Here is a 20,836-nt window from a genome sequence, read left to right on the forward strand (position 1 = left end):
AGCCCACGCCAGGCCAGGGGCGGCACGCCCCGCCCCGCGCGGCACCGCCCGCCCGCCGCGCCCCCTGCCGGTCCCGACCGAGGGGGTGCGCCAACGCTCGCGAGAGCCCTCTCGGCTTCCACGTTTGCCACGTTCCAAAGAAGCGGGACACACTGGGAAGCCAAAAGCCGCCCTCGCTCGCAGGCGGCTGTGTAGCGCCAGAACGGCCCCGAGTCTGTGGAGGGGCGGGGAAGCGCAGGAGGGCACCGCCACCTCATAGAGGCCGTTGCGATTGGCTCGCACGCGCCGTCACTCAGCCTTCCGCGGGCGGGGCGGGGCCGGGAAGGGGCGTGGCCGGGGCGGGCGGGCCGCGCGCTCTCGCCGCGGGAGGGAGTCGCAGGGCCGGCGCACGCAGGGCCGGGCGCGCGCAGCCGGCACGCGGGTGAGAGTCCTCCGAGGCGCGGCGGGCGGTGCGTAGGCGCAGGCTCTGCTGCGGGAGCCGCGGCCCGCACCCGCTCCAGCGCCCGCCGCCGTCAGTAGGCCCGGGCCCGCCGTGTCCCCCCGCACAGAGGTCCCCGCCGGCCCTCGCCAGCCCCAGCACAGCGCGATGGCCCCGCGCAAGAATGCCAAGGGCGGCGGCGGCAATAGCAGCAGCAGTGGCTCCGGCAGCGGCAGCACGAGCGCGGGCAGCAGCCCCGGGGCCCGGAGAGGTCAGAGGCCCTGGGGGTCCGGGGTCCGGGCGGGTCTTGGGGCGGGAACCCGGGCGGCGGCGCGCGCTGCGGGTCCATCTCCCCAGGTCCCGCCGCGCCTCCTCCATCCTCGCTCCGCTCCTGCTTTGGGCGCGGGGCGGAGGCCGCGCTCGCCAGGCCGGGCGGCGGGCGGAGCAGGGTACGCGCGCGCCTGGGGCTGGCCAAGTCCGGGGTCCCCAACCTGGCAGTTCCCACACCTGCAGGACGCAGCCGAGATGGGGGTCATTGATCGACTCTTTCTTGGCTCACCCTGGAATTGAAGGTGGGAGCAAGAGAACAATTTACCTTTGCCTTGCCTGTTTTGGGGGAGTTTGAAAATGAGCCAAAGTCAGGGAAAGTAAGTTCCTGCCTAACCAGCAGTTTTTCAGAGCAACTCAAAGGAGAGAATATTCAGGGGGTGTGGGTGGGGGTGAAGTTGGGGGGAGGTTAATTGGGAGTGATTTGAATGTTCTTGCAAAAATTTTTTTGCTTTTATGTAGCTTTCTTAACATGCATTGCAGATGCATTTAAAATATCACTGAATGCCGTGAAATAGTGGACGAGTTTCTCTATTTTTGCCTATTTTGCTTAAAAACATCGTCATTCACCTTTTTCGTTCTCTGTGTGCATACCCAGCAGAGAGAGGACAGATGTTTTAAATCTGTTTCCTCTCATATTTCAGTGGTTCTCGGTTTCTTTTATACTTCCTTTGACTCATATTTAGGATATTGAAACTGGAAGACACATGTGTATTGAATGTGAGCTGTAAACTTCACTTGAAATGGTTTAGACTCTGTTTGCTGACATCTGCAAACAGTCATGTAATGCAGTCATAAATATGAAGAAAATAAATAACTATAGTCATACTTCAAAGAACTATTTTAATTGCAGCACTTGTCGCTATCTGAAATTGTCTTATTTTTATGTGTATTGTATTTGTCTCATTCTCTCCTCTTCATTTCTTATCCCCAATTCCTAGAATGGTCCTGTCCCATAATAGATGCTCAATAAATATTTGATTAGTGAATGTATGAATTTAAATGGTGAAAGTAATGCAGTTAAATCCATTGCACCCATTTACATTTTAAGAACTGTTAATAATATTTGTATTCTAAATGGAAAGAAATAAACACTTTGAAGTTCAGTGCAACCATATTAACTCACCTTTGATGTAAGTAAAAGTTTGTGTTCCTTTTTCAAACTTATTTTTAAATGTCAGTTATTTCAACGTGTAGAGGGGTAGATTAACTGCCTCAGGTGGCTGAGGCTACCCTTTTTAACATTTCTAAATGAGGAGAACCCATTGTGAGCCTTCTTCGTGAAGCAGAGGAAGCTGACAGACTTGAATGTTAATTGTTTCAAAAGGGTTTTTTTGTGGCTATTTGCAAGTGAAACATTTCTCTGCTCCATTTTATCTTTTGTGCTTTTGATTAGAGAACTGATTGCATCTGAGGAAGTCACTTTACATGGCCTGTTACTGATAAGAATTAATATTGGGGAATGTGTATCATGTTTCTACCCCAGTCAATAAATATTTGAAACATTTTAACAGTCAGGTGATAAGTTTTGAAAATGTCGTGACCTGAGTTAATTTATCTTGACTGTCATATTCAGGCATTTTAGAGCAAGCTCTGTCCATACGTGAGATCCACAGCCTTTTAAACATTTTACACATCGAATCCATAATTCTTGAAATAGACATAGTATATAAAAGAGAGAAATACCTATGTTACAAAAAACAAAAAGTTGATGTTGGAACCCTGCATGTTACGTAATGGGTATTCTTTTTCCACAGCCATTTTTTTTTTTTTTAGTAAATATTGCGTTCTGACTGTGTGCCAGGTAGAAGGCACTAGAATTGGAAACCAGGATTCTATCATTCTACCCTGAACAGCAGTGTGAAAGTGTGATTATATTGTTTTCTTATAACAGGATATACCTGAAAGATAAAGTCAACTTTTATTGCTGTGTTTAGTGGTTGAGGTATGGACATTGTGCAAACCATTCCCATCTGTAGGAGAAATAAAAGCTGAAGAATTTTCAGCAGTGCCATTACTGTGAGGCCCATCTAGTTCTCTGCTCTAATCATGTAGATAAGGAAATGAATGCCCGGAAAGATTGCCTAGTTCATTGAAGGTGCTTTAGTTCATGGAAACTCAACTAGTTACTGGAATAACCAAGACTAGAACCCAAGTTCTCTGTTAGTCATTCATTTTTCCATACTACTTGAATTATAGGTTCCCTGATATGTAAGATTTTATGAGAATGGGGAGTTGAACTAGATTATCAAGTTTCCTTCTGGCAATCTCTTCATGGCATTACCACACTTATTAAAGAAAAGTGTGCTTTTGTTATATCATAGTTAAATTTCCTTTGACCAAAATTGTGTTTGAAACAGTATATTTGAAAAGCTTAGTTTGAGAAGAAGTATATGGATTCATACTATTTTAAGATGTTTTCCTCTGAGAATCAGAAGTTGATGGCATTGGTCACATTAAACATTATTATTTTTAATTTTTGTAGAAGTATGGGGTAGGAAGGACCCAGTCCTTTGAAGCATGCATTTTAGGGAAAAGGTGATTTTCTGGCCAGATTGTTTATCTTGGTGTTTATTTCATTGAACTGTGATATTTGGAAGCTGGAATTATGGGGTTTTATATTACAGAGATTTTTAAAGCAAGTATGTGCTTTTTATTTCCTTCAACTTAAATTGAAAAATGATAAAGTGGTTTTCTAAAGAGTTCAGTTTCACCTTTTTTAGTTTTATTCTTTATAATGTAAAAGAAACATGAAGAAACAAGGTATGTTAACTTTAATATGTATATAGAATTTAATTTGCATGGCAAACTGGGACCAGGAGAAGCTTTTTACAAATTTATTTATTTGAAAATTTTTAGTGAAGGGTCATGATGTCCCTTTGGGCTGATTTTGTAGACACTTGTGTGTGTAATGTTTTTTGTTGGTTTAGCTTTTCCCTTTCACCCACTCTTTCCGTGTGTTTTCTAGCATGCTTTCTATCTGCCTGTTTATTTCTTTGAGTGTCATGTTGCTGTATTTCGCTTGACCGGTAGGTGTCACTGTAGAACGCTGCCCCCCTTTTCACTTTGGAGCTTCAGGTTATATAACAGCAATTAGTTTTATTACTATTAAATAGTATTTAACCAATCTGTACATACTCAAAAATATTGATGGAAAATTACTTAAAAACTCTTAGCTACTACTGCTTTTTAATTCTCTCAGGGTCTGTAACAGTAGATTTTGAAATTTAGTAGTAAGAATTTATCCCAAGCAGCCTTTTTATTTAGGCTTAATTAGAATTAAATATAATTCTGTAAAACAGAATATTCAAAGATTCATTTTGTGGGTATTAATCATTTAGAAAAACACTTCTCAGTTTTTTTTTTTTTTTTTCTTTCAGTGTTGCCTAGGTTATTAAGTAACTAACAAATACAATTCACAGCTGGTTGCATCCTGCAGTCCTTACGTGAAGGGGCCCTAGTGAAATTTTCTTTCTTTAGCCAGAGCCTATCAGTTAGGGCCAACTGCTTCATCTTCCATTACTGATTCTAGGATGAAAAGATAGGAAGGCCATAATTCTTCCTCAACAAGAATTGTGCCTATTTTGTGTGTAGTTGAACAGCGTTTTATCCAGCCTGGCCAGATCATATGAAACCAAGCCCTAAAAAATGTGCTGAGGGGGTTCATGAACACAATTTTAAGACCAGTTAACCTCTGGTGGGCTGGGGAAGTAAAAGAAAGATCTGTGTTTTAGTCTTGATTTGAAATCACCTGAGTCATAGAGCTTATTAGAAAATGAATGTATGAGCTTTTCATTTTCAGCAAAGTACCAAGAGACTAACTTGGATAAAGGCTCCTGTAGGCTCTCCACCCTATTTTTAGATAGTATCGGCTATTTAACCTCTGAACTCTCTGGTCCCAATAGGAAAAACCTTTTTCTCCAGAAAGGCGTGGTAGTTTGGGAGAAAGAATCTGATGACCTGGATCACATTCATTTAAGAACTGTGTGGCAAGTTGCTCAAAATCCCAGATTCCTCAAACAGAATTATTCTCTACTTTCATAGTAGCCCTAAGACCTATTTCATGTGCCTTCTTGCTTCTAAGATGTTTCCGTTGAAATGCTTCCTATGATAGGGGTGAATGCAAAACTTTGGAGAATATAAAAGTGTAGATCTAAGCAGGCCTTTGCATGCTTGAAATTTTTTGATGATTTATTGGATGAAATTTATTTTATATTTGGTAGCTTCTAATTTAAGTAATAAGGATGCTTTTGAGGTACTGCTTATACTGTGTCTTTGGGTATCCCTTGGTACATTTCTGTCTGCTTTTGGGGGTGTATTTATTTGCTCCTTAGCCCTCAAGTTGCTGATTTGTCCTCTGATTGCTCAGAGGTCTGTAACATTATTTTATATTACCAGGGCTCGGATACAGTTTAGTCTTTTGATGATGTTCCAGCCACTGTTGTAACATCATGAAAATATGCAACTTAGTTTGAGTCTTGGATACTTCTGCTTCTAAGTGCTTTGACTTCATTCTATGCCAAGATATAAAAATGTTTTTCAGTTAATCTCCCTTTGATAAAACTGGTATGGGCATAGAACCTATCTACAGCTTACCAGAATCTCTGGGGGAAAGTCTAGCCTTCTGTCAGGGGACGCGGAGGTGCAGGAGCTGGCTCGTTTGCAGCCGTGCATGCTGCCCTGGCGTCTGCTTTGCTCTGCACACACGTTGCTGGGTGAGTGTGTGTCTACTTTTGTCCTGCGGTCCTGGCCATTTCCATTAGAAGACTAGAGAGTCAGGATGTTCATTTCTTCTTACCTCCCCGGGTACCACTGTAGGGGTGTATTCCGGAGTTCAGCGCTGTAACCTTTTTACTTTCTTCTGGTGCTGCTAGCAGCCAAGATGGTATTTTCTTGTCAGTCATCTTTATTTTTAAACATTTTTTTTTAATCATTTTATTCCCCTAAGCTGAGGGATGCTTCAGGCATTTGTTCTGCTCTTGATATTTGTTTTTCAGGGATTTGTCTTGGTTACCTTTGACTGACATGGTTATCTTTCAATGGCAAATCACTGAATGCAATTTAATTCTGATCCCCTTGATGACAGCTGAGGAAAAATTTGGTCTAGAAAACCTATTAGATTTAAGGGAAGCGTTGAGCTCACTTGGTGATAAATCTTTTTTTTTAATCTTTAGCATATTATGGGGGTACAGATTTTAAGGTTTCAATAAATGCCCTTTACCCCCCTGCCCCCACAAGTCTGAGTCTCCAGCATGACCATCCCCCAGATGGTGCACATCTCACTCATTATGTATATATATATATACCTGCCCTCTCCCAAAATCAATACACAGAAATCAGAGGCATTCATATACGCCAACAATCAAATTGAGAACCAAATCAAAGACTCAATTCCCTTCACAATAGCAACAAAGAAATTAAAGTACCTAGGAATATACTTAACCAAGGAGGTAAAGGACCTCTACAGGGAGAACTATGAAACACTGAGGAAGGAAATAGCAGAGGATGTAAACAGATGGAAATCCATACCATGCTCGTGGTGATAAATCTTTTCAACAATAGTTACAGAAGATGTTTTGAAGGATCTGGGCTGTTCTTTGGCCCCTTTGTGCGATCCAGGTGGCTTGCCCACTGTGATGGTTATTGTCTGCCTGTAGATACTTTCTGTGCTCTAGAGAAGAGAGGGTCAGTGAATCAAATCGGGGTGGGGTAGGGGGAGTTGTCCAGTTATAACAGGATTCCTAAGGACAGCCCTTGTAGAGGAAACCACTATTGCTGTACTTGGAGAAATGCCAGCACTTCCCTTCTACCTGTGTGACTACAGGTTTAACCTAGTGACTCATTCTGTATGGAAGCCAGGAAGGATCAGTCTTAATTTTAAAGTAGTAGAATAATGTTTGATAAAATGACTTTATTCCACAGCCAGCATTGTTGTAACTGCCTTTTCTCATATTTTACACAGGTCTGATAACCATTTTACCATGCCACAAAGTATAATTCATTGCTCTTTTGTTGTCTGTCTTGTATATAACTTCCGTTTCTGGTTTACTATACTGCTATTATACACATTCCCCCATCCCCAGCATCTTTTACACTCTGCTTTTAATTTGAGCTTTTTAAAAGTGGTATACTGGAAAGCTTCTTTTTGACCTTAGGTTCATATGTACATTTTATTTAGGAGCAGTTAATTTTTTTACATGAACTTAAACATCTCTGTTATAAATGTTTGTTGAAAATAAACTAGTGTTTAACTTTACTTTTTAATTTTTCAATTCTTTGAATCCAATTTTTTTTTTTTTGGAGATAGAGTCTTGCTCTGTCACCCAGTCTAGAGTGGCATCATCATAGTTTACTGTAACCTCAAACTCCCAGGCTCAAGTGATCCTACCATCTTGGCCTCTCAGAGTGCTAGGATTATAGGTATGAGCCATGAGTTTTTTAAATTATTCAATGGACTTGCTTTTTGGCAGAGAGCCTTTTCTAACTTCTAGAATAAAAATATTTCTATGTGCTGCTCTTTAAAGCTATATCTACTTGAAATATTACATATTTAGGACCTATAAACAGGTATAAAAGGTAATACAGTGAATACCTATATACCTACCATATAGGTTAAGAAATGAAACATTACCAGATTCTTTGATTTTCCTCTCCTGTGGTATCCCTTCCCAACCATTCTTACATATTTTATGGTAGTCTTTATAATAATATATGCACAAAATGAAATGTATTATATAATGGTACATTGCACATTATATATCCATACATGTAAAATGTACCTATTGTTAAAACAATATATTTGAAAGCTGCTTAGAAAGTGTATCTATATCCCTATGTATAGAAATATATATATATATATGTACCCACACATACGTATTTAGCATGTGTTAAAAGTTTTGTGAATAGGATCTTAGTTGGCAAAGCAAGTTTGACACCATTTGTTTGAAATTCCTCCAAACTCTAGTTCTTTATTTTCATATATACGCAGTTCTGCACTGTATGAATGTGCCACTTTTTATTTAGCCATCCTGCTGTCGAAAGCCACTTTGGTTTTTTTCTTTCAAACAATGTTGCCTTGAACACTCTTGTATTTTTCTGTTTGTTGTTGTTTTGTATTTGTGGTATTGATTTGTAGAATTTCTTTCTATACCCTATACTTTTTGAGTATTTGTGATGAAAGGCTTCTCACAGTCTGATTATTCACATTGTCATTTTCTGTGGTATATTTTGAACAGAATTTTAATATTTTAATATATTAATATATTTTTAAGTTTCTACTTTATGATTCATGACTTTGTGATTTATTTAATCTATCCTTTCTAACACAGAGAATGCGTGTTATCCTTTCTAACACAGAGAATGTGTTTCATAAAACATTCTCTTCTTCTGAAAGATCTGAAATTTTGCTTTTTCACATTTATATCTCTGAACTATCAGGTATAGAATTTTATTATATACTGTGAGTAGGGATTTAATTCAATATTTTAAAAACATGGATAATGAAAATGTTCTGTACCACTAATTGATGTCTTCTTTCTACACTAATCTTCATTATCATTTCTTGTCTATAAATATGTGGGGCTCTATTTTGTTCCAGGCATGTAGGGGCAACACCTAACTGAGTTGCTCAATGTAGCTTTGTAGTAGTATCTGATAGGACATGTCATTCTATCTTGTCTTTTTCACCATTGTCCTTGCTGATTTCGTACTTTTTTAATATTATATATTCTAAAATCTGCTTATCAAGTTTCATGAAAAATATTTGGGTATTTTGGGTGGCATTGTATTGAATTTATAGAACAATTTGGGACAATTACACATATTTATAATATTAAATCTTTATATGAGCATAGTGTGTAATTTACTATTTAAGTCTTATAATTTTTATAATTTTATTTTATCCAAAACTCATGCATATCTTTTATTAGATTTAGTCTAGGTAGTTTATATTTTAAAAATAATTTTGATAGTCTTTTTAACCAACATTTTATTATGAAAGTTTAGAAATATGCATCCAAATTGAAAGAATTTTACAATGACCCTACTACCTAGATTCTGCAGAGGTTAACATTTGGGTATATTTGCTTTATGTAATATCCAACAGTCAATCATATTTTTTGCATTTAAGTTGTAGTCATCACTATACATCACTCTCCTAAACATTTATGCTTACCTGTCATTAACTGTAGCTCAACATTTGTTTGTTTTCTTTCTGAGGTAAAATTTTCACACGGTGAATTCCACAAATTTTAGTGTATAATTTGAAGAGTTTTATAACTGTATCTGACTGTGTAAACCACAACCGATTAAGATAGAGAATATTTCCATCACTTCAGAAAGTTCTCTGAAGCCCCTTCCTTGCCCCCACGTCTGCCATCAGAAACAACCATCATACTAATTTTTTTTTTAATTTTTTTTTATTTTGGCATATTATGGGGGTACAGGTTTTAAGGTTTCAATAAATGCCCATTTCCCCCCCTCCCCCCAAAAGTCTGAGTCTCCATCATGACCATCCCCCAGATGGTGCACATCTCACTCATTATGTATGTATATGCCCAGTAATGGGATTGCTGGATCAAATGGTAGTTCTACTTGTAGTTCTTTGAGGTGTCTCCATATAGCTTTCCACAGAGGTTGTACTAGTTTTCAGTCCCATGAAATTAATTTTGGCTTAGGTTTCCCCATATGAATTTTCAGTTGTTATGGCACCATTTGTGAAAAAGACTTTGCTTTCATCATTGGATTGGCTTTGGTGCCGTTGTCAAAAAGCACATGATAGTGTAAGTATGGATCTATCTCTGGGCTCTCTATTCTGTTTTATTTTCTTTCTTTGTTATCTATTTGTGCTTATGACTATACCACACAGTCTTGATTAGTCTAGCTAGTAAGTATTAAAACTCTAATAAGTATTAATACTCTAGTAAGTATTAAAACTAGGTAGTGTAAATCCTCCAACTTTGTGGATCCTTTTATGATAGTTCTAAGTAGTCTAAGTACTTTATATATCTGTATACATTTTAGAATCAGCTTGTCAATTTCTATAGAATATAGCATGCTTGGGCGTATGCTTAGAATTGCATTGAATGTGTAGACCAAGTTTGGGAGAATTAATCCCGCTGATGATTGTGTCTTCCACTCCATGGTGGTGATATATCTCTTCATATATTTTGGTGTTTAATTTCTTTCTGCCTTGTTTTGTAGTTTTTGGTGTAGAGATCTTACATATATTGTGTTAAAAATTTTTCTAAATATTCTATGTTTTTTGATGCTATTGTTAAGTCATAGTTTTAAAGATTTTATTTTCCCATTATTTGCTGTCATTGTATAGACGTAGAACTGATACTTGTACCTTATATCATGTACTTTGCTAAGTTCATTTATTAATTTTAGTAATTTTTAGAAGAATATATACTTTGGCTTTTTCTATGTAAATATCATGTCACCTGTGAATAGAGACACGCTCACCTCCTTTCCAGTCTGTCTTGTGTTACTGCACTAATTAGGACCTCCAGCATCATGTTGAATACAGGTGATGAGAGTACACATTCTGGCTTTTATCCTGATTTTAGTGGTAAAGTGTTTGATATTTCACCATTAGTAAGTAGAATAGTGACTCTAGGTGTTTTGTAGATACTCTTTATTGGATTGGGGCATTCCTTTGTGTTTCTGGATTAAGAATTTTGTCAAATACTTTTTTTCTATCAAAGCCCTACTCAGTCAAGATGAATTATCCTTTTCATATGTTGCTTTATTTGCTAATATTTTATCAACAATTTTGCATCTGTGTTTTTGTTGGACGTGTCTGTAATTACCTTCCCTTCCTTCTCCTCCCTCCTCCTCCCCTTTCTCCTCTTCTCTCACTTCCTTGCCTTAGTGTAGGAACCACGATTACTACTGTGTATTTTCTCTGCATCTGTTGAGATCATATATGTGGTTTTTCTTCTCCCATATTTAATTGGTAAATTATAATAATAGATATTATAATTTAATAAAACCACCTTTACATTTCTGGAAAAATTCTAACCTAGGAAATTTATAAACATTTTTCAGTATTATTGGATAAGTGAATACATCCATGAATAAAATTGACCTGAACTTTTCTTTTCTGGTTTTGTTATCAAGGTTATTCTAGCTGCAAAAGTAAATTTAAGAATATTTCCTCTTTTTTTCTGTTATTTGGCATAGTTTGATTCAGAGTAGTTTTTTGGCAGAACTCATTTCAACCTTTTTGTCATTTTTATCTTGCACTGGGTAGGGTGTGGGTAGGCCTGAGGGAAAACTGCTTTGCTTTTAAAATATTTATGGGACTATTTAAATGTTCTGTTTCTTCTTGAGTCAGGTTGGCTAAGTTAGGTTTTCTGTTTTTTTGTAGGCACATAGAGTAAGTTATATTTTATAAAACGTTCTTTGTCTTTTGAAGTTTTAAATGTACAAACAGTTGCGTATGGTTTTAAAGTTTTAACTGTTTTTTAGACACTAAGAATTTTTTTTTGAGTTTATTAAAGTGAAAAGTCTTTCTTTATAAAATAAATGGAATATTCTAGTGTCTGTGAGAAAGTAAGCCATTCAATGGTTCCCATTTTTCTTCTTAAATGGTAACAACTAGCACTAGATATATTGCTTTGTTCAGAATTGAGCTTACTGTCTTCATGAACAAAACGTAATGCTTATTTCTTGAACCTTAAGATTTATTTGATTATTTTGTGGTTTTTAGCTAAACAGTCTATTTGTTTGTTACCAGTAAATATATAATACCTGGAGGCCTAGGTTGCCCGGCACAGACTTAAGACTCAATTACTGACAGGTTCTGTGGCTTCTCCAGAGGCAGTAGTAGATTTATTGCAAAACATAGCCCGATGTTTCAGTTATCTATTTGCTCTGTGTTACTATAGAGGTAGAATATTTTAAAGGTGAAATTAATATATATGAAGGTACAAAGCTATTAAGCCAGTTGTGTTTATTTTGTTTTCTTCTAGAGGTAGTGGACTGTTTGTGTTGATAAGACCCCAAGGTGACTTTTAGAATTCTCTTGTGAGCAGTGAGACATTTAGAATGAATTAAGGGCAGAGTAAGATTGAGTCAAAGAGCACAGTTTACTAGCTTAGATAAGTACTGATTTGGAATAAACTTGAAATAAACTGGGTACATTCAAGACCTTCCTCCTCAGCTGGTCCTTCACCAATACCTTGTGATCCTTCTGTGTGTTCCTAGTTTTTGTTTACCCGTTTTTTTTTAACACCAGCTATTTCACATCTTTAACTCTTTGAGCCAATACTTTGCTCTTTCTCCTTCAATTTTGGCAGATCGCTGCCTCTCATTTTGCTGAGAAACCAGAGGGCATCCTTTAAGAGCTCCCTCATCTGTTGTGTGATGGGTGGGGGTTGGCCTTTGAATTACACAACATTGGGAGCCTACTGAGTTGAGGCTGATCATCCCCCTCGTGTGTAGACAGGATCGAGGATCTACAATGGCTGCAAAAGCCGCCATAGTTGAGAATCTTGAAAAGTGATTGCTTTACTTTGGACATGAAAATACCCAACCACAGAGCGTTTGGGGTACATCTTTACTATGTAGTTCAGCATAACTCCGTTTCTTTCTTTGGATTCAGGAGGAGGCCTACGAGGCTGGTAGGTAATTGGTGATGAGCCAGCATCACAGTTAGAACTTAAAATCTTGGCAGTCACAGCTATTAGGGACCTTTGGGTCCCCACCCACCCAAGGGAGAAGCAAAGGCTTGAGGGCAGGAGTGCTGAGCCTCTGTGAGGGAGCCCGCAGTAGACCGGGACACCATTTTCTAGGGAATGTCTTTTTTTGAGAGGGGACAGGTTCTTGATCTGTTGTCCAGGCTGGAGTGCCATGGCCTCAGCCTAGCTCATAGGAACCTCAAATTCCTAGGTTGAGGCAATCCTCCTGCCTTCTGAGTAGCTGGGACTATAGGCATGCCAGCATGCCTGGCTAATTTTTTCTATTTTTAGTAGAGATGTGGTTTTGCTCTTGCTCAGCTGGTCTCAAACTCCTAATCTCAGGTGATCCTCCTGCCTCGGACTCCTGGCGTGCTACAATTTCAGATGTGAGCTACCATGCCTGGCCTGGGACACCATTTTCTTATGGACCTTGAGCTGTTGCTTGTCTTCTCCTTGGGAGCTCTCCTCCTCCACCCCTCCTACAGCATGTACCCACCAATTGCTTTAGTCTCTCAATGGAATAAGTAGAGTAGTATGGGTTCCTTTTCTTATCTCCTTCCCTTCAGGTTTTCTGGCCAAAGTCAACAGAGACCAAGCGTTAATCCCAAATCCAATGGGCTCTTCCTGTTCTTTTTTTAAATCTACTCCTTAATTGATAATCTTCCCAGGATTATTTGGTTGGCTGCCTTCCAGCATCATGCTGCACATTCTCCATAGCTTTAACTACTGTCTTTTCATGGCCACCAGTTCTATTGCACTCCTGAGCTATAGACTTAAATACAAACAAAATAGTAGGGAAAAAAGTAGCTATCACTGAGTGCTAACTATATGTCAGATGTTGTATGCTTCTTTCTGTTCTGGTATTTGATTCTCACAGTAACTCTCTAAATTCTCTTTTTGTAGATGAGGAAATGGAAGGTTAGAGAGACTCATCTGTGGAAGATCATGGAGCTAGTAAAAATCCAAACTGGACTTAAAGCCCAAGTCTGACTCTAGAGCTCCTATAGTTGAACATTTTAGAGTCTCATTAGTTGTTACTGTGAGGACTCGTAGCTGGTCCTATTTCATCCATCTGTCAGAGCCATCTTTATGAAGTGGAAATTAGATCATGTCCACTTCCTTGTTTGAAAACCCAGGTAGTTCCACACAGTGCTCAAGACGTAGTTCAGATTCCTTGGCATGATGTAGGGGGTTCTTACGTTCTCCTTCTCTAGCAGTTCCCTGCCTCATCCTCTTTGTATTGTGCTCCCACCAAATTAAATCAGTCTCTGTGGCCTCAGTGCTTGTACATGCTGTCTCCTCTTCTAGCACCACTCACTGCCTCGCCTTTCCCTGTCTGACCTTTGTATTATTCTTCAGGATTCAGTTCCCTCCTCAGATCTTCCTTACTCTCCCTCCATCCCCATAGACTGGGTTTGATAACCACTCTTCCTCACCCCCATTGCAGTCTTCTATAGAATTTCACTATTTTGGTGATATGGTTCCTTTGGCAGATGAAAGTGTGAGCCAGTCATGCTATTAGGCAACAAAACAGCATTAGACTGAACTGGACGCAAGTACTAGCTCTGCCACTTACTAACTTTTGAACCTTGAGTAAGTCATCAAACCTTTGTAAACATCTTTACATCTTTCTAAAGTGATAGAGAACTTACAATTATGAAGATTGACTGCAAAGTGACTGCTCATCGTAATTGTTTTGTAGATACAATTATCTACATATTGCTGTGAACAAAACAGATGCTTTGTTTTGTGCTGTAATGATTTGTTGTCCTTCATTTCTGCTTGATTGATTGTAAGGGCACCGTCTATGTTAGGAGCGACACCAGACTCAAACTCACATAATAAATAACTAGGACACTTATTTCATTTAAACAGAAAATTAGAGGTAGGGCTGATCTGACGTGGTATGATCAATGGCATGAAATGTCCTCAGGGACCCACAGTCCTCCTGCTTCTCCACTCTTACTGTCAGTATAGGAGTCACCTAAGGTTGGTTCCCCTGTGGGTCCAAGGTGTCAGCCAGTGGCAATTGGGATTGTGTACTTCCTTGTTCATATTCAGCAGAAGAAAAGGAGCTTTTTTCCCCTCTTTTACATAGAGCAGACTCCTTGCTTCTCGTTGGTTCATATTGGCTTAGGCTTGTCTGAACCAGGCTGTGGAGGGATTACCATGATGGTTTAGATAAGGGTTGGCATTGCTGGCCATACGATCTCTGTGGCAGCTACTCAACTCTGCTGTTGTAGTATGAAAGCAGCTATAGACCATAGGGTAAGCAGATGGGTACAATTGTGTTCCAATAAAGCTTTATTTAAGGTCACTGTAATTTGAATTTTTCTTCTTTTCAAAGTTGTTTTAGAAAGTGAAACTATCCTTAGCACCTGGTCCATACGAAAAACAGGAGGTAGACCATAGTTTGCTTACCCTAGTTTAGAGTAATTACTAGGGCTACGAGGGTTTCTGCTAATGTTTGATGTAGGTAACTACCATGTTTTGGTTTCTTTTTATCTCTAGTGCTAAAATGGCTGCCCAAACATAGTAGGTGCTCAATAATCAATACTCTTGGTAGGTACTCAGTACACAAAAAGGTGCTCAATACCTGTTGAAATGAACAAATATAGGTATCCTATTTCCCTCTACTAGGCCAAAAGGACATGGAGGGTAGGGGTGTCTGTGTTTTTATTTCTTTTCCACTGCCTTGAATGTGATAAGTACTCACGAGTTACGTGTTGCATTGGTAGGTTTTTTTTTTTTTTTTTTAAGGTTTATGTTATGGACAAGAGCACAGATCAAAAGCTCTGTTGATGTTTATAAGCATTAGAATTAAAGAAACAGCAAAATTATTGTGAATGTGTATACTTCATTGCTGTAGAGAGTTGTTTAAATAGGTCAAGTTTGTTGAGTAATAGGCACTGCTTAGGCACCATGTTATTAATAGTAGTTTCCACACAGTAGCTATAAGATGCTATTCTGATGCCATGAGAGGCATTCCCAATGCTCTGTCATCCTTAGTTATTGTGATTGGGAAGAAGGTTGGGCAGAAGCAGGCATTTTATTTGTTCTGTGTTTTTGTGAAATTAATGAAGCTCTGCTTACTTTGTAAGATTTAGATTTTCCCCTCGCTTTATTTTTAAACATGACTCAAAGATAGGCTAAAATTATTTCTGTAAATACTGAAGTATGGAGTAATTTGCTAAATTTTGTTCCCCTTTTTTTTGGCTTTGGCTTTTAAAATTCTCTTGTAAGAATTAAGACTACTTCTTCTTTAACATAAGATTAAAATATATAAGTTTTGATTAAAAAATATAAAGCTATTAAGAGAGCAAGGCTAACATGTGTAAAGAATAAGTTGGAACAGATTTACCTTAGAATGCTGTGTCTTTAAAATTCCACATCGTGATTCTCCCCAAATGATCATTTCTACCTGTATTATCCCATATACCCTTTTACCCTGACGTACTTACCAAAGGGAATTTTAATTGCCTTTTTATTTTTCTCCTACATTGGATTATAAGCTAAGTGGCCTCTCTTGTTCATTGCTGTACCACAGCGTAGGGGTTCAAAGAGTAATCTTTGAATGAATGAATATTCTGGTGCATAGAGAAAACCATGGAAGCCATTTAAAATTTATGCCATTCTAAGATTTTTATCTCTTTAAAATACCTTGTGTTGCTGATCTGAATTTTACGTTGACCAGAAATGCTGCGTGTAGAGCAGTGTGAGATGGGGTTAAAACTCTTTAACCACTGCCACGGCAGGGGCGCACGTGCCCTGGTCAGGACAGCGCCCGCACAGCGCACGTGTGCTGCCCGCCATACACTGGCTTCACTGTAACTTGCATGAAGCTATAAGACTTCAGCCTTTGTAGCCAGTCAGATCTTTTGGGGGCCATACTCCTGTGAACCTTTGGTAGCAGACTAGCTTATTCTGGAACACAGCCAAAAGACCGGCACTGGAAACAGCTTCCCGCCTGTCAGCGCAGATAGTAGGGTGCCTGGTCATTTTTATTCTGTGAATGGGTGAGCTCAGCCAGGGACAAGTGTGGGTGCATTTGGTAAAGCTGGGGCTGAGGGAAGGGTGCGGAGGGGGTCTAGAGCAGGATGAGTCAGGGAGAGTAGGCTGAGGGGACAGCTCTGAACATGGCGGTGACATTGGCCGTCACTTTGGTTTGGAATTGGGGCACATTGGGAGGAGAAGGGCAGCCGGGCAGCCGGGTCTGGGATGAAGCTGGCGGAGTGCCAGCTGCACCTGCCCTGGCCATTCCTGCCCCGCACCCAGCGTGGCCTGTCCTCCGAAGTTGTATGGGTTTGTTTTTAAAATACTCCGTGTAGGTTAAGAGTTGCTTTGTCATTGAGACGGGACAAAAATAATTTATGTTTATACTTTAGACTGTTGTGGGGATAAGGTGTCAACTGTCCAGTGAGAGGAGCGAACACTTACCTTGTTCCACGCTCTGCTCCACAGCGACAGGATACAGCAGCAAAACTGAGTGTTCGCCTCTGGGAAAGTTGCCATCAGGTGGGCTGCAGAGAAAGTATTTGTGGAATGAATGAGCTGTGCGTGATCAAGGAGCAGGGAAAAGAAGACCAAGATGAAGAAGGGCTGAGGCTTTTCAGAAGTCTCCAAACGCCTAACACAGCTTCCTGTGTATTTGACCTTTGGGGAATCATGAAAATTAGAAGAGATTGTAAAGACACTCTAGGGGCAAATGTCCCATTTTTATTAAAGGAAAGAAAGATGAATTCAGAGCAACTATAAGCTGATGTCTCATGGCAATCCAAGGCAAATTTTAGAATTAAAAATTATTTTTAAGTGCTTAGAAAAGAAAGCCATGAACACTAGGAAAGCCATGAAAAGAAAGCCATGAACACTCAGTAAACCGCAGGTTTACTGAGTACAGATTACTTAAAAAAATTTATTTATGAATTTTGATAAGCTTTTTAGACTATCAGGTCACGAGACAATCTGGTAATTTTTCCCGATTTCACCAAGGCATTTAACACCATCTCCGAAAATCTCCCTGTGCCTGAGATGGTAAACACTGGTCACATGTACAGCTTGAATCATAGCTGATGGTAGAGCTGTGCCCAGAGTGCTGATGTAATGGGTTGATGTCACTCTCATGAGAAACCTGTCCAATTAATGCTTATTCAATTGTGTTTGGCACAAAGCTGTGAAGGAATCTAGTACCCGGGGGGAAGGGGATTCTGTGTAAAAGAATGGCCCAGGCTGAGCTTGAATGGGGGTTGACACAGTTTTGCAAAGTGAATTCACTGTAGAGGATAAGATGAAAGAGGTTTGAAGTAGTAACTATTTAAAGTTTTTAAAGAGGCCTTTTTGTTTTGTTTTGTTCTTCTTCTTTTTTTTTTTTTAGTTGCTTGCAGTCTCAGGGAGTTGCCACATGATGTGGCTAACCGAAAAGGCCGTTGGTAAATTAATTAGCGACAAGGGTGAGGGGTGCAGATCCCACTGTTTCTCGGCTGGACTGCACATGGAGCGGTGGGGTGGGTTGTGGGGCTGCGGCTAGGAGGGACAGGATGGAGTTGCTCAGAGGAGAGCATCTTTTGGTGCTAGGGTGAGGGGGTGCTAACCCCACCGTGAGGGAAAGGAGAGCCCTCCTGGGGGGCATCCCCGTCTTCCAAGAGTCTGAACAATTTCCATGTGGTGGAGAAGTTAGATTTATTCTCTCCCAGTTGAATCTGAGGCAAAACTCGGGGCATCCACTCCAGAACGTCCGGCAAGCAGCCAGATATGCGTAAGCAGAACTTGCGTGTAGACGAGGTCAAGTGGAGCCTTGGTCTCAAGCAATAAAACCAAGCCTTTGCTTTTTATTGTTTGAGACCAGCGGCAGATTTGGTATAATTTCAGGCCTGGCTTAAGAGGTTGATCTTTCATTTCTTTTATCTTCTTCTTCTTCTTTTTTTTTTTTTTTTTAAAAAAAACAAAACCTCAGTTTATTTATTTTTGATGTTTTTTAAACTGTTTGTTTTGAAACTTTTAAACATGTATGGCAGCAAAAAGATTAGTACATGGAGACTCACATACTCATCACCTGGATTTGGCAGCTGTTAGCATTTTGCCACCTTTGCTGTCTGTCTTTGTCTGTTTTTGGCATTCTTGCTTTCTCTGTGAAAGTAGGAAGTAGTCATCCTGTGTCTCACGTAACTCCTTTGCTCACTTATCTCCTAAGAACAAGGACATTCTCCTCCACGACTACAACAGTGTTCTCAAACCCAAGAACTTCAACATCGATACTGTATTATCTAAATGTGTTTCATGGTCAGATTTTTCTAGTTATTTCCAGAAGCATCTCTAAAAGTGGTAGTGTTTTTTTTTTTTTTTTCCAAACTTACCTAAAATCCAGTCATGAATAAACCTGAGAAGGTTTTACTGTTTCAGATTCTTAGCCCTTACCTCTGGGGTTTCCCGGGTTTTAGACCTGGAACCCTGTATTTTTCCAGCTTTCTAATTTGAAAAATTCAAGTCTTCAAGACAGTTACAAGCAAAGTATGCTGAATAATGTTGTTTTTATTTAGATTTACCAGTTGTTAGCATTTTGATGTGTTTGCGTTCTATTTCTCTAGACACATTCATACTTGGTTTTTTTTTTTTTAATTTGCTGCTGAACCATTTGAAATTTAAATCAAGATACTTTGCCCCTAAATTCTTCTTCATGTTTTCCCTGAGAACAAGGATATGCTTCTATTTAGCCACAGTGTGATTATCATACTAAGGAAATTTAACACTGGTATACTACTGTTACCTAATATAAAGGCTATATTCACATTTTCCTAATTTAATAGTGTCCTTTAAACTGCCCATCCACCTTTGATTCATCATATCTGTATTATATAAAAGTTTTTTTAATTATTAAAAAATATTTTTCCCTACAAAGTCTCACAGATAAACTATATGCCTTCCTATATAATATGTCGCTTTTTGTGATTTTTCTAAAGATTTTATGAGATGAATAGGGTCAAAATCACAGTAAAGAGAAACTTATTTTTTCCCTATTGCAACTGACTGGTAATTTAATTTTAGCAGTTAAGGTTTTAAGAATTAGAATCATGAATTTTTAAAATTGGAAGGGAGATGAGAGGTAATATACTTAATCCATTAATTTCATCTTACCAAGGCTCATAAAAATAAGGAACTTAATGCAAAATATTGTGCTAATTCCCAGCCCATAGAATTTTCCAAATAAATTCCAGCAGAAAAGTGTGTTGGATGAGGTGAGAATTTTTTTTTTTAATTTCTGGGGAGGGGGATGGGAACAAAGAAAGAAAAAATAATATATGCACGTATCTATGTAAACAAAGCAAATGTGGCAAAATGTTAATAATTGGTAAATTCAGGTATATGGTATACAAGTGCTTTGTTATACTAATCTTCTACTGTATATTTGTTTAAAAGTTTCAAAATAAAATATTGAGGAAATATAAAAACAAAACACAAATTAGTTTTTTAAAGAAGTCATGGGATCTAAGCATTGGCCTGGCTTTTGCGTGGCAGAAGAATTGGATTGATTCTATCCATTTGAATTTTGAATGACTAGCTTAGAAATTTTTTTGACTTATCATAGCTAATGAAAATACTCAAATTTTTCTAAATTCTCTTGCTTTTACCTCTAGTATCCTCCACTAGCAGGCAATTTAGTTGACATACTGGCCTCTGATTTTGAGCCCTTCCTTTTCACTGTATGTGGTTGGAGCTAAGAACAGGCTTCTGTTAATGGTTGTATGTTACAGATCCAGTGGTTGGGTAGTTTCAGTCCTGAAATAGATACCATGTTTCAGAATGTGAGGCATGGAAACCCTGTTAAGTTTCAAGTAACAATTTTCAGCTTAGTAATATGCTTAAAATATATAAAATTAATACTTTAGATATCATCAAAATTAAAAACTTTTATCCACAGAAGATGCCATTAAGAAAATGAATAGGAAAACCATAGAGTAGGAGCATATCTTGTAACATGCATCGTTAAGGGACAGGTGTCCAGGAAATACAAAGAACACCTATAATTCAGTTAAACAAAAATAGGCAAATGTGCAAAGGATCTGAACAGATAGTCCACAAAGGAAGAAAAATAAATGGCTAATAAGCACATGAAAGAAATGTTCAACATCATGGGTTGCCAGGGAAATGCAAGTTAAAATTAAAAAGATTAATAAACCAAATGGTAGGAAGGTTATAGAGCAATAGAACTCATAAATTCTTGGTGAGTACATAAAATGGTAGAACTACTTTGTGAAAAGTTCTGACAGTGTCTTATATACTAAATATACACATGCCCTGTGACCCAACAATTTTATTTTACATATTTACCTAGGAGAAATGTAGGCATGTGGTATTCATGGGAATCTTGCAGAAGCATATTCTTAGCAACTTTTTTCATAATAGTTCAAAATGA

The 20,836-nt window shown here is 38.8% G+C and overlaps 1 protein-coding gene across 7 annotated transcripts in view; it reads left to right on the top strand.

The window, feature by feature from the left end:
• Positions 1-329: 329 nt before the first annotated feature.
• Positions 330-20,836, top strand: part of ASPH (aspartate beta-hydroxylase) — a 214,080-nt gene continuing 193,573 nt past the window's right edge. For 3 of the 7 annotated variants that reach the window (XM_076005278.1, XM_076005279.1, XM_020288811.2), the window contains exon 1: positions 330-689. In XM_076005278.1, the coding sequence (XP_075861393.1) occupies positions 587-689 (103 nt within the window). In that variant the 5' untranslated portion in view covers positions 330-586. The remainder of the gene's footprint in view (positions 690-20,836) is intronic. The other 4 variants (XM_076005280.1, XM_076005281.1, XM_076005283.1 and 1 more) reach the window with 2 other exon arrangements.

The sequence above is a fragment of the Microcebus murinus genome, chromosome 7 (genome assembly GCF_040939455.1).
Source record: "Microcebus murinus isolate Inina chromosome 7, M.murinus_Inina_mat1.0, whole genome shotgun sequence".
Taxonomy (NCBI): Eukaryota; Metazoa; Chordata; class Mammalia; order Primates; family Cheirogaleidae; genus Microcebus; species Microcebus murinus.